This window comes from Salvelinus fontinalis, unplaced genomic scaffold (assembly GCF_029448725.1).
Source record: "Salvelinus fontinalis isolate EN_2023a unplaced genomic scaffold, ASM2944872v1 scaffold_1938, whole genome shotgun sequence".
Lineage (NCBI taxonomy): Eukaryota > Metazoa > Chordata > Actinopteri > Salmoniformes > Salmonidae > Salvelinus > Salvelinus fontinalis.
This window is the reverse complement of record NW_026602147.1, coordinates 1-24,079: the sequence shown is the minus strand read 5'-3', so window position 1 is coordinate 24,079 and position 24,079 is coordinate 1. Positions and strand designations below refer to the sequence as shown.

At 45.4% G+C, this 24,079-nt stretch overlaps 3 protein-coding genes across 6 annotated transcripts; all 3 read right to left on the bottom strand.

The window, feature by feature from the left end:
• Positions 1–1,542: 1,542 nt before the first annotated feature.
• LOC129850343 (uncharacterized protein C8orf76-like) lies at positions 1,543–3,801 on the bottom strand. Its single transcript, XM_055916790.1, has 6 exons — positions 3,587–3,801; positions 3,391–3,486; positions 3,005–3,148; positions 2,495–2,817; positions 2,074–2,206; positions 1,543–1,826 (listed from the first exon to the last, which is right to left on the bottom strand). The coding sequence occupies exons 1-6, from the start codon at positions 3,692–3,694 to the stop codon at positions 1,659–1,661; spliced, it is 972 nt and encodes a 323-aa protein (XP_055772765.1). The 5' UTR covers positions 3,695–3,801; the 3' UTR covers positions 1,543–1,658.
• A 3,185-nt stretch (positions 3,802–6,986) lies between these two features.
• On the bottom strand, positions 6,987–14,175 carry LOC129850342 (zinc fingers and homeoboxes protein 1-like). 2 transcript variants are annotated; one of them, XM_055916788.1, is made up of 6 exons: positions 13,610–14,175; positions 12,839–13,118; positions 11,012–11,508; positions 10,617–10,838; positions 10,231–10,392; positions 6,987–10,098 (listed from the first exon to the last, which is right to left on the bottom strand). In XM_055916788.1, exons 2-6 carry the CDS (start codon positions 12,996–12,998, stop codon positions 8,599–8,601), a joined length of 2,541 nt encoding a protein of 846 aa, XP_055772763.1. In that variant the 5' UTR covers positions 12,999–13,118; positions 13,610–14,175; the 3' UTR covers positions 6,987–8,598. The 2 variants fall into 2 exon arrangements, with proteins under 2 accessions (XP_055772763.1, XP_055772764.1); XM_055916789.1 differs by having other exon boundaries at positions 12,839–13,046.
• A 93-nt stretch (positions 14,176–14,268) lies between these two features.
• Positions 14,269–24,067, bottom strand: LOC129850341 (ATPase family AAA domain-containing protein 2-like). Of its 3 annotated transcripts, none has more exons than XM_055916787.1 (20): positions 23,870–24,067; positions 22,698–22,813; positions 22,412–22,586; positions 22,184–22,272; positions 21,887–22,046; positions 19,965–20,055; positions 19,433–19,750; positions 19,003–19,123; positions 18,616–18,802; positions 18,086–18,271; positions 17,474–17,609; positions 17,068–17,264; positions 16,698–16,857; positions 16,378–16,500; positions 16,081–16,227; positions 15,398–15,846; positions 15,228–15,294; positions 15,012–15,136; positions 14,605–14,733; positions 14,269–14,475 (listed from the first exon to the last, which is right to left on the bottom strand). In XM_055916787.1, the coding sequence occupies exons 1-20, from the start codon at positions 24,053–24,055 to the stop codon at positions 14,443–14,445; spliced, it is 3,195 nt and encodes a 1,064-aa protein (XP_055772762.1). In that variant the 5' UTR covers positions 24,056–24,067; the 3' UTR covers positions 14,269–14,442. The 3 variants fall into 3 exon arrangements, with proteins under 3 accessions (XP_055772762.1, XP_055772760.1, XP_055772761.1); XM_055916785.1 differs by lacking the exon at positions 23,870–24,067 and adding an exon at positions 22,988–23,230; XM_055916786.1 differs by lacking the exon at positions 23,870–24,067 and adding an exon at positions 22,988–23,230 and having other exon boundaries at positions 15,398–15,843.
• Between the last annotated feature and the right edge of the window lie 12 nt (positions 24,068–24,079).

Below are 24,079 nucleotides of genomic sequence, written 5' to 3'. Positions count from 1 at the left end.
CAGAGACACCCCAACACTCCGCCAACAGCACCACCAACCTCCCAGCAGAGACACCCCAACACTGAGCCAACAGCACCACCGACCTCCCAGCAGAGACACCCCAACACTCAGCCACCAACCTCCCAGCAGAGACACCCCAACACTCAGCCAACAGCACCACCAACCTCCCAGCAGAGACACCCCAACACTCCGCCAACAGCACCACCAACCTCCCAGCAGAGACACCCCAACACTCAGCCAACAGCACCACTAACCTCCCAGCAGAGACACCCCAACACTCAGCCAACAGCACCAACAACCTCCCAGCAGAGACACCCCAACACTCAGCCAACAGAACCACCGACCTCCCAGCAGAGACACCCCAACACTCAGCCAACAGCACCAACAAACTCCCAGCAGAGACACCCCAACACTCAGCCAACAGCACCACTAACCTCCCAGCAGAGACACCCCAACACTCAGCCAACAGCACCAACAACCTCCCAGCAGAGACACCCCAACACTCAGCCAAGAGAACCACCGACCTCCCAGCAGAGACACCCCAACACTCAGCCAACAGCACCAACAACCTCCCAGCAGACACACCCCAACACTCCGCCAACAGCACCACCAACCTCCCAGCAGAGACACCCCAACACTGAGCCAACAACCTCCCAGCAGAGACACCCCAACACTCCGCCAACAGCACCACCAACCTCCCAGCAGAGACACCCCAACACTCAGCCAACAGCACCACCGACCTCCCAGCAGAGACACCCCAACACTCCGCCAACAGCACCACCGACCTCCCAGTGCTTGGTGAATCAGTCTTACTACACAGGTCCCCGGAGCCACAGGTTTGACTGGATCACACAGAGACACACTGCAACCAGGCCCGTCATGTTCCAGAGAACCTTCTCCAGTGATTATAGTACTGGAGACCACCTGACCTGGCGACCCTTTAAAAGCAATTACCTTCTTTATGGAGGGACAACCGGCTTGTTGGACAGACACCCACTTCTCAAGACTGGCCAGTGGTTTACTGTTCCTAAATAACAAATGGCATCGTACTGAAATTTGACAGTACACCCTGTTTGAGGTAAATTATGTTCTCTCACAACTGAAAATGGGCAAGTAACCTTCATAGAGTAAATGTGCCTGTTTTCCTTTGCTTGATGCCTGGAGTACAGGAGTAGTACTTCAATCACATCATTATCTCATAAGGATGATCATTGTCTGCCTTCAGGCTGAGAGCTTTGTGTTTCAGTGCATGTTAATTCAATGGAGTAAAAACAACATGTCACAGACATGAATTCCTCCTCCACCCATCAACCCTGATAGAACCACACTGAGTGACAGCCTAATGATGTGTGCTACACTTAGACAAGGGCCGGGCCTCTTAACCTAGTGATGTGTGCTGCGCTTAGCCAAGGGCCTCTTAACTGACAAATCTTCTGATCCATACACTGTCAAGCCCGAGGTAATGCAGAATGGCAGATCAAAAGTTCTCAAATGTGTCCACACTTTTTCCAAATGGTTCTACTTTGAAATTCAATACAGCAGTTATCTAATTAAACTTTACTGTAGATTGAAGTGTGACAATATTTCATTTCATATGGCGGTCAGCACATTGTTACACGCAATATTAAAGAATACATTCATCAAAACGTGTAGCCCAGTTAGGTCTTTACAGAAGGTCGTTCAGCTCCATCCTCCTTCAGTACTCCTGTCTGTACCAGTCTGTTCCACCACCTGTCTTCAAAGTCCTTCAGAGAGAGACCTGCCAAGCTCTCTCCATCCTGGTTGTCCTCTCTCATCCTCTCTGGAACTAGATCTTCTGACATCACCTGAATGGCAAATCACCAATAACGATGCATGATCAATCTGGTCCAGAAGTGTACCTCTTACCTTTTCAAAACATGTGCATCGTCAGTTGTAATACATCTATAGGTAAAACCATGACATCTTGGTGTCAGCAAGCCACACATCTCCTTTCATTGAAAAATACCAGAAGACAAACTACAGGACATTATTTGATGAATAGACACCATGTGAGAACTGTAGTCTATGTACTGTGTCTCTAACCGGTCTCACCTCAGAGACTAGCTGTAGTGTGGTGTCTTTCGGTTCCAGACACCGCAGAGCCTCATCAGCCTTCTGTAGGGCTCTCTCACTGTTCTGGAGAACAAAGGATGACTGTTGTCCCTTTAATGCCCTGAGGAGGAGTCTGGCAAGGCAACATAATACAGTCAAACAACCATCTTCACAAGACAAAGACTGTGCTAAACAGTGACATTTAGGATGAATGTGTAAAAATGCTCTCTGCTTTAAGCCAAGGGCCAATTTCCCAGAGATAAAGTAAGCCTTTTCCTGGACTAAGAAGCACTTTCAAATGGAGAATCTAAATCTGTGTTCGGGAAACCAGTCCTAAAGACTGCCCAACAAGCTTGTATCCATGGAATTCCATATAGAATAGGCCAACAGGATGTCTGCTTGTCTCTCACTGATTATTTACCTGGCCCGGACAAAACACATGCAGGCCTTGAGCCAAACGCCGTCACGCTCTTCCTTCAGTTGCACCTCAGTCTGAGAGTCAGGCTGTGGCTCTACACCATCTCCCTGTTGAAGAGGACTGGAGCCTGAGGGTGTTGACAGAGGCTGGAGGAGATGAAGGTAGCTTTCTGCCAGCTTCATCCAGTGCCACTGGTGGTAGGGGTGGAGAGAACACAGCTGCTGCAGACACGTGATCTGGCTCCTGAGGTCTCCGAAGCGCTCGTGGACGTTCGCAGTCAGGTGAAGTAGACCGGTGAGGTGACAGGTGTTGGAGGCTTCATTTTTCTGTCCATGGAATTCATTTTCAAAACAAACATTTTACTACCTGGTATACTGTAACCTTGTCCACAGACTAGAGCTGGCTGGCTGGACGACAAGACTAGGTATTTTGTATTATTTATGTATAATAAAAACCTTAGTGTGTTACAATAATGTATAAAGATAAGACTCACTCAACAGCAACGGTTCTTACAAGTGTTTCTGTGATCTCCAGGGCCTCCACTCTCTTCCCCAGGTGACAACAGCACCGTGCCATTCCCTCCATTATGTCCCGTCTAATGGCCAGGTTGCCGTCAGGGATATAGGAGAGGCAGGTAGTGTAGGCGTTTAAAGCTTCCTTCGGAAATGGATATAGTTAACAAATGAGAAAAGCATTTGGGCCATATACAGCGTTCCTCACTGAGTTCCCTGAATTCCTATCGGACCTTGTAGTCATAGCAGTTTGGGGTTTTAGGCTGGGTTTCTGTACAGCACTTCGAGATATTAGCTGATGTACGAAGGGCTATATAAAATAAACTTGATTGATTGATATGATAGACAGTGTGGAACTAAATTACTCAAGGGAAGAGTGGTCAATACCTGGAAGTTTTTTCGCCTGTACGACATATCAGCTCGAAATTTAAAGATCTTTTGTTTCTCTAAAATATCATCTGTGTCGATGCTCTCCCAAAACCACTGTTGAAATAGACAACTCATAGTTAAGAATTTCCATTCATTGCAATGCTAGCAAAAAAAACTGATGCTACTTGACGTTAGGTAGCTAGTTAACACTCACCTCTGCTTCACAGAACTTTGCATTGTAAGACGACAGTGCAACAACAGTTGGCTTCGCTCTTGATTCCTCGAACACCGAATCGTCAAAGGTGCTACCGAAAATCTCCATTTCAAACGATGAATGACAGTGAATTCAAATGTTACCGACACTAAAAAACAAAACAAACGTCAACGTGTGCAGTGTTACAAGCTAATATGACCGTTGGGAAACAGAAAAAGATAGAATGTGTTCCGGGGTGATATGTTCCAATGACAGACGCTTTACTTTCTTCAATGAAATGTTCTAATATTTTCTATAAGAGAAACTCCAGTCATATTTTGAAGTTAAATATTTTATAAGACACCAAAATACACGCCTTTTCGTCCAAATGTATTGTATTTTGTCCTCAAAACAAGTATAAAATATATATGTGTCTAAATCAAGCCACAGCCTCAAAAAGCAGTTTGATTTCAATTAAAAAGCATTGCAAAGTCTATGGCTCAGGGGACTAAAGCTTTTTCCACTGAGTTTTCAGCTCCAAGGCTACTCTGTCTCAACATAAAAAAATTCCTTGGTTTACCATAACGTTTGCAAATAAACTCTCACTTTTCCCAAAGCACCTCAACATATCCAGAAACCAAACATTCTTCTCATAGATAACTTAATAAATACAGTAGGAGAAAGGAGACTGACTGACATTATCCATTATAGCTGTAGCTAGCAGAATAGTATATTAAAAGACAGGTTAAAAGATAGTGTGCGCACAATCTAATAGTAAAACTGTTAAGCATGTATTAAAGTTACATATTCAACTGTTGGGTATTAGTACTAAACAAGCACCTTTCTAAATATTGAGAAATAGCAAAGAGGACAGACAGGTAAGAAGTATTGTACTAGGATAAAACAGTCATGTACTATGGTCACAATGTCACGTCTACCTGTACAAAAAAAAGTAACGTGGATACATTGAGAGTTGCCAACTGAAGAAGGCAAAGAGCCACCAGGCAAAAAATATATATTTTTACACATTAACAGTAAAACGCCATACAAGCTATTAGTTGAAGTTGAGAGACAGGATTAATCATAAAGATTATAAAACCATTTAAAAACAACTTGTCTAATGCAAGCACATAATGCTGTCTAATCTGCAGTCAGGTGATTATTTCATGCACTATATGGATCTCAAAATTCAAATGCATCTTTTACCTTAACTATGGTATAAATAACTGTTCCTGCATGAAAACGTAAACCATTTCACAGCATAACATGCTGCCCAATTTGAAATGTTTATGATGAGCATGAGGTATCCACGATCTTCTCCTCCTCCACCTCTTCTTTTGTCAAGTCTTGATGAAACCCTGCTCAGAAAGAATGAGCCATGCAGGCACATAGGTTTGTCTCCTCAAAAAGGTTCTGAATCCATCCGTTTTTCTGTAAAATGTTGTGATGTTTCAACTAGATTCTAGATTGAGATTCTAGAACCAAAGTGACTAGAACTTGGTAAAGCATGTTTAGAATAGATTGAGAAACCGTTGGTAACTCCTCAGGTCCCGGCCAGGCTAGAACCCAGTGACCAGAGCATATAGGACAAGGCTTACAGGTAAGAAACAATGTCTTGGTTCTACTAATGTGCACATGTCAAAACATGTCATTTAAAATGACAGTTGGGGAGAGCAAAGTCTGCAAACGTTTTCAAAAGAAAAGAAAAACAATACAAACATGCATCTGAACATACATTAGAAAAACACTTGTTTGAAAACAGCCCTGTATCAAGTCCTCCAACACTAGTCTTCATACATACAAGTACTGCAGTCTTAAAAACTATAAACGTTATACATAATTCAAACTCACGTTACACGTTTCCAAGTCAGCAGAGTTTCACATGATTCAAATAGGGACCCACATTGTGCCAGTTGGTTGTGCTGGGGAAGCAGTAGGCCACATACAGTCCACTGATTTTCATTTGTGTCATATCAACACCCAACTTTAGAATTGATCCACAAGGAGAGGGTTAAGTCAATAAGGTGCATCCTCTTGAAAATAGAATCATTTCAGAGGAGGACAATACAAGGCAAAATACTTAGTTTTACAGCGTTCAAAAAGAGCTCATATAGAAAGAGATTTGGTCTCTAAAGCCATTAAAGGGTCAAAGGGATATAAGGTGCCTAATCAAAGTTGTTTTCCCCCACAAGAACATGTTAAAGAGATTCTCCGGTACTTTTGTATACATTTTAGCCAGTAGTTCTGAAAGTAGCGTTCAGCTAAATTGTGTACTACCTCACATCACTGACATAGAACACAGAGACCTTGCGGGGGGTCTGAACACTGACACGTCCAGTCCAAAGCAGGACGTTTAAAAAATACTTGGTAATCGCAAAAGTTCCGGAGCATGTCTTTAATACAGTAGTGGGCAAAGTGCACAATAATAAGTGCTACACTGTCAGTTTCCTTCAGAGACACCACAGTATACAGTACCAGTCAAAAGTTTGGCCACACCCACTCATTCAAGGGTTTTTCTTTATTTTTACTATTTTCTACATTGTAGAATAATAGTGAAGACATAAAACTATGAAAAAACACATTGTGGAATCATGTAGTAACCAAAAACATATTTTTGTTATATTTGAGATTCTTCAAAGTAGCCACCTTTTGCCTTGGCAGCTTTGCACTCTCTTGGTATTCTCTCAACCAGCTTCATGAGGAATGCTTTTCCAACAGTCTTGAAAGAGTTCCCACATATGCTGAGCACTTGTTGGCTGCTTTTCCTTCACTCTGCAGTCCAACTCATTCCAAACCATCTCAATTGGGTTGAGGTCGGGTGATTGTGGAGGCCAGGTCATCTGATGCAGCACTCCATCACTCTCCTTCTCGGTCAAATAGCCCTGACACAGCCTGGAGGTGTGTTGGGTCATTGTTCTGTTGAAAAACAAATGATAGTCCCACTAAGCGCAAACCAGATGGGATGGTGTATCTCTGCAGAATGCTGTGGTAGCCATGCTAGTTAAGTGTGCCTTGAATTCCAAATAAATCACAGACAGTGTCACCAGCTAAGCACCCCCACACCTCCTCCTCCATGCTTCACGGTGGGAACTACACATGCAGAGATCCTCCATTCACCTACTCTGTGTCTCACAAAGACACAGCGGTTGGAACCAAAAATCTCAAATTTGGCCTACAGACCAAAGGACAGATTTCCACCGGTCTAATGTCCATTGCTTGGGCCAGGAAACACGAGCAAGTATCTTTTTCTTAATGGTGTCCTCTAGTAGTGGTTTCTTTGCAGCAATTCGACCATGAAGGCCTGATTCATGCAGTCTCCGCTGAACAGCTGATGTTGAGATGCGTCTGTTACTTGAACTCGGTGAAGCATTTATTTGGACTGCAATCTGAGGTGCAGTTAACTCAAATGAACGTATCCTCTGCACCAGAGGTAACTCTGAGTCTTCTTTTCCTGTGGCAATCCTCATGAGAGCCAGTTTCATCATAGCACTTGATGGTTTTTGCGACTGCACTTGAAGAAATGTTAAAACTTCTTTACATTTTCTGGATTTACTGACCTTCATGTCTTAAAGTAATGGACTGTCACTTCTGTTTGCTTATTTGAGCTGTTCTTGACATAATATGGACTTGGTCTTTTCTTCTGTATACCACCCCTACCTTGTCACAACACAACTGATTGGCTCAAACGCATCAAGGAAAGAAATTCCACAAATTACTTTAACAAGGCACACCTGTTAATTGAAATGCATTCCAGGTGACAACCTCATGAAGCTGGTTGAGAGAATGCCAAGAGTGTGCAAAGCTGTCATCAAGGCAATGGGTGGTTACGTTGAAGAATCTAAAATAAAATAAAAATATAACACTTTTTTGGATACTACATGATTCTATATGTGTTATTTCATAGTTTTGATGTATTCACTATTATTCTACAATGTAGAAAATAGTAAAAATAAAGAAAAACCCTGGAATGAGTAGGTGTGTCCAAACTTTTGACTGGTACTGTACATACTGGGCCTCCAGGCCCGTATTCATAAAGCGTCTTAGAGTATGTATGTAATCTTTTACATAGTACAGACTCAGAGCTTCGTAATGGTATATTATACACTACAGTTGGAGGAAGCTATGTAGCTTTAAAAATTGCTATTCTTGTATAACCAGTTGAGGAAAAGCCTTAAGGTTGTTTTTTTTTCACACTTACCAGAGAGCTCGAATTTGTTCACACCCTCTTAAGCCTTAGCCCCACCCATCTCTTTAAGGATTCACACGAGCTCATGGGTCGGTCTACGGACTCATTAGAATCTAAAAGGCTAAACTGATCCTAGATCAGCACTCCTACTCTCGAGTCCCTTGGTTTCTAAGTCTTTCATAGCACAGGAGTCCACATTCAATAGCTAACTTTGGCACCGCAGTTCCTCCAACCAATTTCAATAGGAATCCATAATATAATCTGATTTCACATGATTCATTGCATTCATTCCATGAATGTACTTACAGTACTTTGTAATCTCTATAATAATAGGGATATATACGAGAGACATTAGCCATTAAAAAAAGGACCTCTTAATTGCACATAAATAACTGTGCCGAATACTGTAGATTAACAAATGTCAATTTTCCATGAATTATCATCATATCAAATATTGTAATATCAATTGAATTTCAGCATTTTAATGTCTGACCAATTCATATAAAATTAGGTATTTAAAGTACTGGTTGTAATTCTTGACTAGATTGACTAATGGCGCTACACTAGCACTGTAAAAAGGTGCACATATTGTTTGTATTGGTGGGATATTATCGTTCAGTCTTGCATTCAGACAGTACCCTTTAAAACACGTAAGAGAAAGTGAAATGTGTTTGTGCTGTTGGACTAAATCCAACGTTGTGTTCATTTGGGCACACCATAGCAAAATGTTTTGGAACAGAAAGTGAAAATGGGCATGTCTAATTGGACAATTTCATGTAGTCCCTCCCTGTTTCAGTCCATTTTCCTTCCATTTGGTGCCTAACGAACACAGCCCAGCTGTCCTTCACTACTCCGACTGTGTTTTTCTGGCACCCTGAGAGGGCTCCCAAGAATCACTTTCATCAGTGTCGTCATCATCCTCCTCCTCCTCCTCCTCATCATCTTCCTCGCCCACCACGGTGTCATCCTGCTCTTCAGGTACCATCTCATTCTCACCCAGCAACGCTTCCTCTTCCTGCTGCTCCACGTTTACCTCAGCATCCCCAAACGGATCAGCAACCATATCTTCCCTCTTGTGTATCTCAGCGAACCACTCTCTCACCTGCTCGTATCCCATACTAGACTTGGTCACAAGCTCATCCAGGTCCTGCTCATTCAACAACTTGTGCTTCAGGTAATACTCCTTCAGAATGTCTTTCCCAGACTTCAACTTGATGATGGGCAGTGGTGGTGACTTCTCCGTGCTGGTTGACCTCTTGGCCTTCCTGCTCCGAGACCTCCCCCAGCCTCGGTTACGTATCCTCCTCTTCCTGTTTTTGTTGCCGTTCAGTCCCTCTACGTTGCCGCTCTGGTAGTGGAAGAACCACTTGACGTTGCCGTTCTTGAAGGAGTACCGGGTATCTCCGAACCAGTTAACTACGTAGACCCTGGGCAGCCCGCTCTCCTCTGCCAGCTTGTCATATTCCTCTGTGGAGGGCCATTGGGTACGGACAAAGGCACTCTTCAGGACGTGGAGCTGCTCGGGGGTTTTCTTTCCAATGTTCTTGTCCCCCCTGTTTGGCCGCCGGCTACCCGGAGGGGTCTGGGATCCTTTTCTAGACGAGGTAGCCTCGCTCTCCATCCGCTCTGCTTTCAGCTCAGGTGACTCTGCCTCCACTACCTTCCTCTTCTCTGTGAACCAGGCGTCGATCTCTCTCCTGGTCAGCTTGGTCTCCGTCCTCAGCCGGGTCAGTTCGTCGTCAGACGGAGTACTTCCCTTCTGGTAACTCTCCTCAAGAACCACCAGCTGCTCTGCTGTCTTCTCCTTGAACTTCTGCAATGTGAAGTCTGGGAAGGAGTTCCAGGTCTTGGAGCGTGGCTCTTTCTCTTTGACGGATGGTGTGGGCGGTGGAGAATGAGGGGTCTCGTCGCTGGAGTCAATGACGATGGTGGTGCCGCTGCTGTGACCCCTGGGACTCTGGCTGTCGTGGAACACGATGACGTTGCTGTTCTTGGAGTTGCGCTGGTTGTAGCGCGTGTCGCTGAACCACTTCTTGATCTCCCCTTTGGTGAGGCCGGTCAGCGTCATGAGCCTGGCGATCTCTGCGTCGCTGGCAAAGTGGTTCTTCAGGTAGCTGGCTTTCAGCTCCGCCAGCTGCTCCTTGGACTTCTTGGGACGCATTCCAAAGTGGTCGGCGCTGAGGGCCGAGTTCTCCTGTGGGGTCAGGGAGGGAGGCTGGACAGTGGTGGCTCTCTTCATCTCACTGACGGCTGGGCTGGTCTGGTGGGAGGACATCTTGGGGACCTGGCTGTGGCTTGGCATCCCTGCTACTGTCAAGGTGATGGGTGTGGTCACAGGTGTGCCAACCTGTTCAGAGTTTAGAAGTTTAGAAGTTTCACTCACTCCACAATATTACAACTACAAGACATATTGAGTTGAGAAACTATAAACAGAAAATATGACATTACATCATCCACAATGTCATCAATAAGTACCAACCTGTGTGAAAACCAGGCCTGGCTGCCCTACTATCTGACAGGTCTGGAGGATAGACTGCAGGCCGTTGGCCGCAGCAGAGAGCTGGTGGGCCGGGATAACAGTGATGGTCTGAGGCACCGTGTGCACAGTCCCGTTGAACTGCTTTCTCCTGGCCTCCTCCACCTCAAATCAAAAAGTGGATTTGTCATATGCACAGGATAGACGTAGTGTAAATGGTACAATGAAAAGCGTACTTGCAAGCGCCCCCTTCAACAGAGCGACAACAATTAAAACATATATATTCAATGAGTGAAAATAAGTTTTAAAAAAATCACAATAAAAACACTATGTCCCCCCAAAAATGTGACTCTGGTATAAGACAAACATGAATCTAACAGAAAAAGCACCTCCTCGGGTGTCCAGCTGACCCCGTGCTTCAGACGCTGGGCAGAGAACCAGATCTTTATCTGCTCCTCACTGAATTTGGTCTGAGCCGACAGACCCATGATCTCTGATACTGAAGGGTACGGGAACTTCTTGTAGGTGTTGACCAGGACTGTGTTGGTATCCATGGATTGGTTGTATGAGGGGATGCTGCTGACGGGGATGAGGAGCTGGGCTTGGGCGCTCTGCGGGGAGGGAGGGAGAAAGAGAACGCAAGAGAGAGAGAGTAGAGAGCAAGAGCAGAGAGAGAGAGGTTTTAGTCACTTATTTATCAGTAACATTACATAGTATCAACAGCAGTGAAAGGTGATTTGTTTTATTCAATTTACAATTTCAAAGAATTTGAAAATATGATCACCTGCTGGGCCTGCAGAGCTGAGAGGACCTGGGCCAGACCAGGAGGGAGCTGGAGTCCAGACATATTGGAGCTGAGGACAGAAGATTTCTTATGCTCTGATGACATCATATTGGGAATGTTCAGGAGAACACTGTGTTTCATGGACTCAGTGTAATGTGGGCTCATCTTCTCTACAGGAGTGAGGGAACCCAGCCCCAGAGGTGCTTCGATAGGCTCCTGCTCCCCTTCACTCTCTCCCATCCCGTCACTCTCCTCGGCTGCTTTCAGAGACACGGCGATCCTCTTCGGTTCCGATTTACCCCTCATTTTCATGATGGGGGTTTTGCTGAGTGAGATGCCAGCTGAGGCGGGGTCATCACTCTCTTCCGTCTCATGCTGTGTGTAACCCCCATCCGAGAGAAGGTCACTGAGCGTCTGCTCCAGGGTTGGTTGGTTGCTGCGTTTCACTCCTGTGCAGGTGACACCGTCCTCTCCGCTGGAATGACTGATGTCGTGCTCTGAAAAGTAAATTGCCCAGCTATGTTAGTTTAACTACATCAGAGAACAAGGGTCATTTTCAGGAGTAGAGCACACCATAGCAGATTGGTTTTGAAACAGTAGGTCGATATGAGCATTTCATATAGGTTTCACTCGGTTTCAAAAGCTTTTCTCCTGTTTAGTGCCAACAGAACAAAATCAAATCACATTTTATTTGTCACATGCTTGGTAAACAACAGGTGTAGACTGCTTACTTACGGGTCGTTCCCAACAACGCAAAGAGAAAGATAATAACACAAGGAATAGCACCTGGCCGTGCTGCTGCTCCAGTTTCAACTGTTCTGCCTGCGGCTATGGAACCCTGACCTGTTCACCGGACGTGCTACCTGTCCCAGACCTGCTGTTTTCAACTCTCTAGAGACAGCAGGAGCGGTAGAGATACTCTCGATGATCGGCTATGAAAAGCCAACTGACATTTACTCCTGAGGTGCTGACTTGCTGCACCCTCGACAACTACTGTGATTATTATTATTTGACCATGCTGGTCATTTATGAACATCTTGGCCTTGTTCTGTTATAATCTCCACCCGGCACACCTAGAAGAGGACTGGCCACTCCTCATAGCCTGGTTCCTCTCTAGGTTTCTTCCTAGGTTTTGGCCTTTCTAGGCAGTTTTTCCTAGCCACCGTGCTTCTACACCTGCATTGCTTGCTGTTTGGGGTTTTAGGCTGGGTTTCTGTACAGCACTTTGATATATCAGCTGATGTAAAAAGGGCTATATAAATACATTTGATTTGAATATATCCTCTGAGTAACAATAACTAGGCTATATACAAGGGGTACCAGCACCGAGTCAATGTGCAGGGGTACGATGTAATTGAGGCAGATATGTACATATAGGTAGAGACAAAGTGACTAGGCAACAAGATAGATAATATCAGTAGCAGCAGTGTAAGTGATGAGTCAAGAGTGCAAAATGGTCAATGCAGATAGTTAGTCCGGGTAGCTAACAGTTTTATGGCTTGGGGGTAGAAGCTGTTCAGGGTCCTGTTGGTTCCATACTTGCCGTGCGGTAGCAGAAAGAACAATCTAGGACTTGGGTGGCTGGAGTCTGACAATTTTTAGGGCTTTCCTCTGACACCACCTGGTATAAAAGTCCTGGATGGCATGGAGCTCGGCCCCAGTGATGTACCGGAACGTACGCACTATCCTCTGTAGCGACTTGCGGTTGGATGCCAAGCAGTTGCCATACCAAGCGGTGATGCAGCCAGTCAAGATCGAGCCAGGTGATTAACATTTCAAGAAACAGATGTGAGCAACATGTTGAAGATGAATAAAACCCTTCCCCACCTGTCTCTGGGTCAGTGGAGACCACAGCGGCGTCTGTAAGTCCCTCTGCAGCGCTCTCAGCTCCATCCTCCCCCACCTGCATGTCTGCATCCTGCTCCTCCATCACGTTAGAAGAAGGCAGGACCATGCAAGGTGTTGTTGACTTCCTCCTGCTTGCCATGGTGTAGGTAGGCTATCCTCCAAGATAACTTTGTGTAAAGAGATGTGTCTGGAATGGATGACCTTCCGCTAGTGATGGTTTGATTCACAATCTAAAACCTCTAATATTTTCATCTGTGGACTGAAATAAAAATGTATTTGACAGGTTCCATCCAATATAGTTTCACTTGAACAGCTACAATCTGTATGGATTACTGCATAAATGTAATAGCACGTTCGCTGTACAGTAATTACAGTGAAGTTGAAATGTGTCCTAGCTATACCATCTTTTGCATGAGAAACCTATTGCAATGATTATTTCTGCACACGACTGCAACTTGTTTGTAGCTACTGTCTAGTTTGTAGTAGCTGGTCATTTACAATACGTTTGGACCCAATTGCTCTTAATGCCATTTGTTTATGTAGAAAAAAAATATTGCTATCCAGTGTAACTATAGCAAATTGATTATCTTATTAGATTGCTAGCTATCCAGATCTAGCTAACCTAGCTTCCATTTCTGCATCTAGCCAGCCAGTTTACACCTGGGATAGACATTGCGGCTGGAAGCCAAATACTGTAGCTAGCTAGCCACCACAGTAGGCAGTACAGCAGCTGAGTTTGCGTTTACTTACCAGGACAAGAGGTAGCTTCTGCGCAGGCTCTCCTGCCCCCGGCAATTTGTCTTAGGTTCTCGTCTAATGTTAGCTAGCCTACCTATGAACAGTTCAGCCCGAGCTCTCTGCCGGACTGCAGTAGTTTTGCTCGGAGGCAGGCGAGTCCAGTTCACCGCTGTCTGCAGATGAAAACATGGAACATTTTCGCTGCAACAGTTCTTTTCCCGACTGATATCCCTTTACAGACGTATTCAAAAAAAGGCAGGAAGCTACTACATTAGTCACTTCAAGCATGCCATTTGTCCATCAAATTATATCACACTTTGTGTTCTTTTTTTAATGGCAGTTTTTAATGATTAAGCGGCGTCATCACGTTAATGCGATACGTCTTGACGTCATTCATAGGCGACATCTGTCACGCATGCATGGAGAAATGTTGCTTCAAATAAAATGTCTATCAACCGATAGAAGCATTTAAAAAGTGACGGTCCTGACGTTTGTATTCATACAGTATTTATCGTTACCGTCTGACCACAAACAAACCCTGAGGCTGCACCATGCTCAGTTTGTATTCCGCTATAAACAAAATAGTTACTGGCAATAGATATTTTTCAACCAGTTAACACATCACAATATCGTCTTTCCTTTATGGTATAACAAGACACAAGAACAAATACTTGTAAAAAAAACACTTTAATTAAATAAAAGAAAGAGTATACAAGTTGTTAGAAATATACAAATGTGTATTTCCTATCAAAATATGGTTATAGACTTGTTCTTTATACATTTAGACAACGGGGAAATACTACGTGCAATCCATGACTAGCTACATCTTTATTGTATAAAACTCATTATGAAAAATCTTCAATTTCATTTTCCATTTCCTGGAAAGAGAATAAGAAAATATTAGAAAACATAGAAAAACTCAATTGCTCAATGATATGTTTCATAAGTGCACTTATACATTTAAAAAAAAATACATAGTACAAATTAAAATGTATAGAATGACAAACCTTCAGCAGGGCAGTCTTGTCGTAGTCTTTGCGGTGTCTGTAGATACTCTGACACAACAAGGCGTATAGCTTCTCCAGTTGATAGACCTCATATCCCTCAGTCTTAGACACCGCTCTCTGAAGCAGCTCCTGAAATGAAGGAGCAGAAAACCAGCTCAGCACTGAGGTCTTATATCCTCCATCTTTGTCTAAACGAAGAAGGTGCCTCCGTCTGATTCCAGATCCGTTTGTGCTCTTGCCAACTCTATTGCTGTCATTGTCAAGCCAAAACATGGCTTGGCATGACAATTCCAATACACTGCCACTGGCTAGTTGCCTTAACCACAGATCTAGGATCAGTTAACAACCTCATTAGGAGGCTCGGGCGACGAGCTGACCCTGGACCAGCTGCAGTGATAATCTGTTACCTTTAGTTTGTTGTGATCCACCACAGGGGGCTTTGTCTTCTGGTCCAGTATCTCCTGGTCAACATCCATCACCTGCTGCATCCCCTGGTACTTCAAGCCCCGCGCCGCACGCCTCACTCCTACTTCTGACAAGAGGACAGAGGGACGGAGTGAGTGTACAATTCAACAAAGTTCACTTAAAAACAGAGTGTCATTGTGGGAAGGGAGGCTGCAAACCTGTGGTATTCTCTTCCTCCACTTCCACTCTCTGAGGCTCAGTTTTGTCTGTAGTGGACGCCTGCCTCTGGGTGAATGAGGAAAATGTTGAAAACAGAGAAATGCAATCAATGCAGCAGGAGAATCATCCATACAAAAAGCAACATCCATTTTACAACAAAATAACATACATTGTCTCCCCCTTCTGGTAAGATGTGGTTTTCCTGGGCGCCAACCACCACTACAGGGTCCTGGGTGCCCTCACTGCTCTGGTCTCCAGCCCTAGCCTCCACAGCTTCCTCCACCCTGGGCTGGGTAGCCTCCGTTGTAGCCTGGCTAGCCTCCTCCGTGGTCCGGCTGTCCTTAGTGTCTTTCTCCATGGGCTGGCTGTCCTGGTTCTCCTGTTGGGCTGGTTCCTCCTGCTCCATGGGGGTCTCCTCAGCCCCGGTGATCTCCAGCTCCTCCAGGCCTGACTCTGCAGCATCACCACCCTCCTCCTCCTCACTCTCTGCCCCTCTCCTCTCCTCCTCCTCTCCAGACTCCACCACAGCAGAGTGGTCTTTAGAAGTGTGAGGAGAGGACCTTTTCCTGATGATGCCATTGCACCAGCGGCTCTTCCTGCGCTTCTTCTTCTGAGCTGCTGAGAAGTAGATGACCAGATAATCAAAGCCAATTCAAAAACCACCTTTATGAATGACTGAATGATGTGTGTAAACATGGTGAGAGAAACTGACAAGGTGTTATCATCGGTCTTTCATTACCAGCAGTTAGTAGAGGATAGATCTGGAAAGCTCTCCGTAGTCTGTCTGCAGAGTAGTGAAATGCTAACCTGTGTAGCATTGTGTGTCTGTACATTATTGAGATGCTTGCTAACCTGAAGGGCGTGGTGTGGTCACAGCTGAGGGAGCAGCAGCGGTAGACTCTTTAGAGGGGCCTGCTGCATCGGTGCTCTTGGCATCCACTGCTCTTGTCTTGGGATGAACGTGATAGTAGGATGGAGCGAACCTTGAAGTGGAGCAACCTGGAAGTTAAGAGAGGCAGTTCATATTTAAATCTATCAGGAATGCTCTTCTTTCATCCATCCAGGAGAGCAGCAGCACAGATCAACTGGTCCCTGAACTCTAGAACCCTCTGTCTGGAACTACTCTGCACCAATAGAATAACACCTGACCTCTTGTGCTACGGGACTCCTTGATATCCTCGCAGATCTTCTCAAAGTCTTCATCCAGTTCGTCTTTGACGATGGCCTGAACAGTGTCCTTCAGAGCACAGGCTCTGTGGCGGATCTGACGATCTGGAAGACACCCAGTACAGACTTGTCACATCAGTATTATTATGAAGTGATGAATGGATAGATTCATGAATTAATAGTTGGCTGAATAAAGTAATGAATGATTAGTTGAATACATTAATTTATGAAATAAATGAAACATTCTCCCATGAACAGGAATACAACATCTGTGAAAATTCTGGATATCGCCGATTTCCTACCTGAAGGATCTTTGTCAGGGTTGTATTCCAGACAGTTCTTCCAGATGAGATCCACGTCGTGTACAAACTCCTTCACGGTCACGTACTTGTGAGTGTCGATGTTGGAGAGGACAGTGGACAGGTCCATGGGCTGCTCTATAACTGTAGCATAGTCAGGTACCTAGACAAGATCCATCAAAACAACAGGTCAGCCATTGTCCATGTGATAGAGATTCTACCATGTCCATGTTTAGACAACATCTGGCCTCTTCTCTTTATTTAACCCTCATCTGATGTTTATACGTGGCTCAGAACACAGCCCTCCCCTCTAGAACACAGCCCTCCCCTTTAGAACACAGCCACTTTTACAGCAATTGATGGTCAGTCTCACTTCCTCCAGGTCGACGGGCTTGGTGAAGGCCTTGAAGCGTTTGTCCTGAGAGAGGCGGTTGGTGACATCACGCAGGAAGAGGCGGAGCTCCCTGAGAGTGTCTTCCTCCTGCTCCTCCAATCGCTGCTGCTCCTTCTCCGTCAGCATTCTCGGGGGAAGAGGGGGAGCCACGGGGAGCACCTCCAGGGCTGCAAGCACTGGGGAGGACAGGGAGGTAAGTGACTAACCACATGACTGAGCGAGTGCTGACAGCTTTGGTACAGAGAACGTGCTCCTCTAATGTTCTACTGCTTGATTACCAGCACCTCATACAATACTTACTAGTTGTGAAGTTGAGCTTGTTTAACCGTTTTGAACCAATATCCAGGATTCCACTAAAATATTTCAGAGTACAGTGCAGCCTTACCTGCTTTCTTCTTGGATGCAGGAGCTTTGGCAGCCTGGTTTAGGATGAGATCGTCAAAGAAGTTCCTTCTCTCTTGTGGGGTTGGGACCTGAACCTGGAGCACCTCTCCATACTCAGCACAGAACAGGTCCTGGACCTATGGGGGGGACATTTACCAAGATGAGTCACCAGGTGAACATAACATTCAGATGAATAGGAATGAACGAGATCATTCTGACTGATCCCCTGCTCAGAGGCCCAACTCCAACCCTCCAGCCCATCCCACAGGGGGAGGGAACCAGTGCACATTTTCTAGGGCTTGTGTCCAGTTGGTGATTAGATCTCTTTTAGTCCTCGTTTGGACTAATCTTCCAAGAGTCCTTAAAAACATCAAAATCCTTATAATCACATATAACGCACAGCAGACAAAATACACTGCCATATTGGTGATGTTAGGGGCGGTGTGTTCACTACATCCTGTTAGACTGCTGTGGGGCGGTGTGTTCACTACCATCCTGTTAGACTGCTGTGGGGCGGTGTGTTCACTACATCCTGTTAGACTGCTGTGTGGCGGTGTGTTCACTACATCATGTTAGACTGCTGTGGGGCGGTGTGTCTGTCTACAGTACCTACCTCAGGGAAGAGGCTGCTGTGGGGGACATTACAGGTGGCCAGCAGCAGGATGGGTGAGAATGAGGGGATGTCCTGTAACAAGCTGAGGAAGGTAGCTCTGAGAGCAGACCCCACCGTGTCCCACCACCGCTGGATGTGAGGGATATAAAGGATACTGGGGGACGTCCTCTTGGCCTCACAGAACATCTACAACACAACATTACAGAACAGTGTTTATATGGACATGCATGCCTCCGCACAGAATATCTACAAGTCAAAACATACAGGACATCAACTGTCCATCAATACAAGACATCAATACTGTCCATCTCTGGGTTCATCAATACAAGACATCCAATGGAACATTAATGCTGTCCATCTCTGGGTTCATCTCAAAAGTCTTTCTTAGACTCCTCTCTCCTCGGACCTTCTCCAAATATGTGAAGAATCAAGGAAAGACTAAAGATACCCGTCTGTCATGGCTGCTGGCACAGGGCTCAATAGTGCACTATACAGAAAACAGGGTGTGATCCAAGGGGGTTGTACAGTACCTGAGCGCAGGCCTCCTCAGGAGAGGTGGTGCTGACGCCGAACAGCACGGCCATGTCCAGGGTGTAAACTGTGAACTTCTCCAGGGCATGGAGCACAGCAGGGGCCAGGTGACTGCTCTGACCTGACCCAGGACGCCCCGCTAGCAGCAGCCTGGGACGGTACGATGTAGGCTGGTTCAGCACGCTCCTGGGAGAACAGAGGGGGAGAAAAAGACTCAAATACTTTACAAGACCGGAGCTCAATACCCATTCTCCCCCTTTCTCATGAAGTGTACACTTCAGTCCACACACAGATTTCAAAGACGTCCAGTGCACACTTCAGGGAGGAGTGGGAGAAAGACAAATTTGGGATAAGTATTTCTGTGCGTTGGACAACCTGTTACTCACCTGCTGAAATGCAGGAAGCCCCCAGCTGCCTTGGCCTTGTGAGAGAGACCGTTGAGGCTGACAGAGTCCTCATCTTCACTGTGCAGGAGATCGGCATCTAAAACACCAGCTGGGAGGACACCTGAAGACAAGTGGTAAAACATCTTAGAACCTGACAACCAAGTATGACATTCAAGAACACAATACAACATACCCATTCTTACACAACAGACAAGGAAGGCATACCAAATCTGGGTCGTGTTTATTAGGGCACACTGTAGGAAAACCTTTGCTAACAAAAAACTAATTAGAGAGGAGTTCTGGTAGTACCTCCCGTTTCAAAACTTTCCCCCCTACTTATCACGGCCCTGTGGACAAAAAAAAAATCTCCCGACAATGAAGACAGTTCACATGAGAAAAAAAAGAAATTCTCTTGTCCCAGTTGACCCACCGTTGTCTCGCTTGTCTCTCTTGAGCCCCTGTTCTGCATGTGGGAACAGCCTGCTAACTGTATCCAGTACAGTCTGTAAGGCTGCACCAAGCAGTGGCTGGACTACAGGAGTCAGAGCCTTGGCTGGGGACGACACAGCTCTCTGGGAGGCTGGGACTGTCTTCCTCATGGCTGACAGGAAGTCCCTGCTGCCGATGGAGATAGATGCCACATCTAAAACCAGCTTCTGGGACGTGGAGTAAATCTGAGGGTAGCGTCTCCTCAGGGCACACAGAGCCGCCTCAGCACACACCGCCTTCATGTCAGCACCGCAGTAACCTAGGAGACACAGCAGGGGGACGTTGGGAAACGGTGTGGCAACGCAAGAGAGCATCAGCTACATGTTCTGATTACACACAACACTTTCAGTGAGCCTCCCAAAACGATTGGAATATTTAACAGGTTGGAATTTTAAAATGGCGTTTGAAAGAATGGGTAATCTTTTAAAAATTCTAGGTTGGTTTGGGAGAGGAGGGATTAATAGAAAACATACCAACACACTTGTCTGCCAGTTCCTCCAGGAAAGAGGCTGATGGCTGGGGAGTCCACTGTCTGGTGTGGATCTGCAGAATATCCTTCCGAGCCTGCAGTGGATAAGAACATGACCATGTATGTCAAATATGAATGTTTCCAAAAACAGTTCTCCTACATGAAATAAAAAGACCCTAATCTTAGTAGAACAAAGTAATGTTACCTGTTGACTTCTCACACAAGTCATCTTTTATCATACATACAGTACCAGTCAAAAGTTGAGACTCATTCAAGTGTTTTTATTTTTACTATTTTCTACATTGTAGAATAGTGAAGACATCAAAACTATGAAATAACACATGTAGTGAATCAACATTTTTATTAATCAAAACATTTTATATTTGAGATTCTTTAAAGTTGCCACCTTTTGCCTTGATGACAGCTTTGCACTCTTGGTATTCTCTCAACCAACTTCACATGGAATGCTTTTCCAACAGTCTTGAAGGCACTCTCACATATGCTGAGCACTTGTTGGCTGCTTTTCCTCCACCCTGCGGTCTAACTCATCCCAAACCATCTCAATTGGGTTGAGGTCGGGTGATTGTGAAGGCCGGGTAATCTGATGCAGCACTCCATGACTCTCCTTCTTGGTCAAATAGTCATTGTCATGTTGAAAAACAAATGATAGTCCTACTAAGCCCAAACCAGATGGGATGGCGTATCGCTGCAGAATGCTGTGGTAGACATGCTGGTTAAGTGTGCCTTGAATTCTAAATAAATCACTGACAGTGTCACCAGCAAAGCACCCCCACACCATCACACCTCTTCCTCCATGCTTCACGGTGGGAACCACACATTCGGAGATTATCCGTTCACTTACTCTGCGTCTCACAAATTTGGACTCATCAGACCAAAGGACAGATTTCCCCCAGTCTAATGTCCATTGCTTGTGTTTCTTGGCCCAAGCAAGTCTCTTCTTATTGGTGTCCTCTAGTAGTGGTTTCTTCGCAGCAGTTCGACCATGAAGGCCTGATTCACAGTCTCCTCTGAACAGTTGATGTTGAGATGCGTCTTACTTGAACTCTGAAGCATTTATTTGGGCTGCAATCTGGAGGTGCAGTTAATTGCCGATTTTTGAGGCTGGTAACTCTAATGAACTTAATCCTCAGCAGCAGAGGTAACTCTGGGTCTTCCATTCCTATGGCGGTCCTCATGAGAGACAGTTTCATCATAGTGCTTGATGGTTTTTGCAACTGCATTTGAAGAAATGTTAAAAGTTCTTGACATTATTGATTGACCTTCATGTCTTAAAGTAATGATGGACTGTCGTTTCTCTTTTCTTATTTGAGCTGTTCTTGCCATATGGACTTGGTCTTTTACCAAATAGGGCTATCTTTTGTATACCACCCCTTTTCTTGTCACAACTGATTGGCTCAAACGCATTAAGGAAAGAAGTTCCACAAATTAACTTTTAACAAGGCACACCTGTTAATTGAAATGCAATCCAGGTGACTACCTCATGAAGCTGGTTAAGAGAATGCCAAGAGTGTGCAAAGCTGTCATCAAGGCAAAGGGTGGCCACTTTGAATAATCTCAAATACAAAATATATTTTGATTTGTTTAACACTTTTTGAGTTACAACATGTGTTATTTCATAGTTTGATGTCTTCACTATTATTCTACAAAGTAGAAAATAGTAAAAAGAAAGAAAAACCCTCGAATGAGTAGGTGTCCAAACTTTTGACTGGTACTGTGTGTACACACACACACATAAATAATATGATTTGAACAAACATGACCTCCATCAGTGGTGTATTCACTAGGAACCAAACGGAAGCAAACTCAAACAAACAGAGGGGGACCTACCTGAATTTGTCGACTAGAAATCTGGTTTTCAATGCAAAACTGTTTTCTACGGCGTGGTCACTAAGACCCTTGTCTCACCTCTCGGTCAGGCAGGCCAAAGAGGAACTCTCGGTCGAAGCGTCCAGGTCGCCTGAGAGCTGGGTCTATAGAGTCCAGACGGTTAGTAGCACCGATCACCACAACCTCTCCTCTGCTGTCTAACCCATCCATCAGGGCAAGGAGAGTGGACACGATGGAGCTGTAAAATGGAAACACATACAGAACATTATTCCCACTGTACGAAGACGTACTAAACAAAAGATACCAAATAGCTAAACAAGAAGCAATGATGTTTGTATTCAAATCAGTTTGTTCCAGTGATTAACAGTGTCTGACCTGTGTATCTGGTCTTGTCTGCTTGAGCGGACGGGAGCCAACCCATCAACCTCATCAAAGAATATAATCGATGGCCGCATCTGATAAGCCTAAAAGATTTGGGGGAAAAATATTTTTTTTAAAGAGTATTTCCTCATCTCGGTTTCAACATCCTGGAACAATAACTCTAATACAATATATTTCAGAACCAGAAGCCAACTTCCATGGAGAATAATGGTAGGTACTGACCTGGTCGAAGAGAAGACGGAGCTGCCGTTCGGACTCTCCCACCCACTTGCTGAGGCAGTCTGCTCCCTTTCTCATGAAGAAAGAGACCTTCCTCTCTCCCTGACTGCACTCGTTAGCCAACGCCCTGGCCACTAGAGTCTTCCCTGTTCCAGGAGGTCCGTAGAACAAACAGCCCCTACAGACACACACACAGAGTAAGAATCTACAGCATCAAGAGCAACAACAGATCCTAGATCATTCCACCGTAAGATTATGGATGACTTTCTAAACATTTATTTCTAGCTACCTTGGTGGTTGGATCTTGAACCTCTCAAACACCTCTGGGTAAAGCAGAGGGAAGACCACCATCTCTTTCAGGGCAGAGATGTGTCTGCTCAGTCCCCCAATGCTGTCAAAACGCACCTAGAAAACAACATTACACCATTTCAATGTTGGACAATGTTGTCCGGGACTTTCCCAGTTACATATCCTTTCCCTCTTTCATTCCCCCTCACGGACTTAACATATGACTGGTGCAGGTATGGACTGGAGAGAGCTCCTGAAGGTTTCCTCCTTACTGTTACTAGTCAGACTTACTGTCTGGTCTACCTGCATGGGGTCAACGTCAGCTAGACTTACTGTCTGGTCTACCTGCATGGGGTCAACGTCAGCTAGACTTACCGTCTGGTCTACCTGCATGGGGTCAACGTCAGCTAGACTTACTGTCTGGTCTACCTGCATGGGGTCAACGTCAGCTAGACTTACCGTCTGGTCTACCTGCATGGGGTCAACGTCAGCTAGACTTACCGTCTGGTCTACCTGCATGGGGTCAACGTCAGCTAGACTTACTGTCTGGTCTACCTGCATGGGGTCAACGTCAGCTAGACTTACTGTCTGGTCTACCTGCATGGGGTCAACGTCAGCTAGACTTACTGTCTGGTCTACCTGCATGGGGTCAACGTCAGCTAGACTTACTGTCTGGTCTACCTGCATGGGGTCAACGTCAGCTAGACTTACTGTCTGGTCTACCTGCATGGGGTCAACGTCAGCTAGACTTACTGTCTGGTCTACCTGCATGGGGTCAACGTCAGCTAGACTTACTGTCTGGTCTACCTGCATGGGGTCAACGTCAGCTAGACTTACTGTCTGGTCTACCTGCATGGGGTCAACGTCAGCTAGACTTACTGTCTGGTCTACCTGCATGGGGTCAACGTCAGCTAGACTTACTGTCTGGTCTACCTGCATGGGGTCAACGTCAGCTAGACTTACTGTCTGGTCTACCTGCATGGGGTCAACGTCAGCTAGACTTACTGTCTGGTCTACCTGCATGGGGTCAACGTCAGCTAGACTTACTGTCTGGTCTACCTGCATGGGGTCAACGTCAGCTAGAGTTACTGGCTGGTCTACCTGCATGGGGTCACCGTCAGCTAGACTTACTGTCTGGTCTACCTGCATGGGGTCAACGTCAGCTAGACTTACCGTCTGGTCTATCTGCATGGGGTCAACGTCAGCTAGACTTACCGTCTGGTCTACCTGCATGGGGTCAACGTCAGCTAGACTTACCGTCTGGTCTACCTGCATGGGGTCAACGTCAGCTAGACTTACCGTCTGGTCTACCTGCATGGGGTCAACGTCAGCTAGACTTACCGTCTGGTCTACCTGCATGGGGTCAACGTCAGCTAGACTTAC

Excerpts from the sequence above, each read along its gene's own strand:
- LOC129850343 (XM_055916790.1), bottom strand. The coding sequence starts at position 3,694 with ATGGAGATTTTCGGTAGCACCTTTGACGATTCGGTGTTCGAGGAATCA. Across the intron at positions 3,487-3,586 it reads CAAAGTTCTGTGAAGCAGAG|TGGTTTTGGGAGAGCATCGA; the intron begins GTGAGTGTTAAC and ends CTATTTCAACAG. Across the intron at positions 1,827-2,073 it reads CACTACAGCTAGTCTCTGAG|GTGATGTCAGAAGATCTAGT; the intron begins GTGAGACCGGTT and ends TTTGCCATTCAG.
- LOC129850342 (XM_055916788.1), bottom strand. The coding sequence starts at position 12,998 with ATGGCAAGCAGGAGGAAGTCAACAACACCTTGCATGGTCCTGCCTTCT. Across the intron at positions 10,393-10,616 it reads TCAGCTGGACACCCGAGGAG|GTGGAGGAGGCCAGGAGAAA; the intron begins GTGCTTTTTCTG and ends TTTTGATTTGAG. Across the intron at positions 10,099-10,230 it reads CAGGCCTGGTTTTCACACAG|GTTGGCACACCTGTGACCAC; the intron begins GTTGGTACTTAT and ends AACTCTGAACAG.
- LOC129850341 (XM_055916785.1), bottom strand. The coding sequence starts at position 23,215 with ATGCAGGTAGACCAGACGGTAAGTCTAGCTGACGTTGACCCCATGCAG. Across the intron at positions 18,272-18,615 it reads CTGAGGAGGCCTGCGCTCAG|ATGTTCTGTGAGGCCAAGAG; the intron begins GTACTGTACAAC and ends GTTGTGTTGTAG. Across the intron at positions 14,734-15,011 it reads TGGATCACAACAAACTAAAG|GAGCTGCTTCAGAGAGCGGT; the intron begins GTAACAGATTAT and ends CCTTCATTTCAG.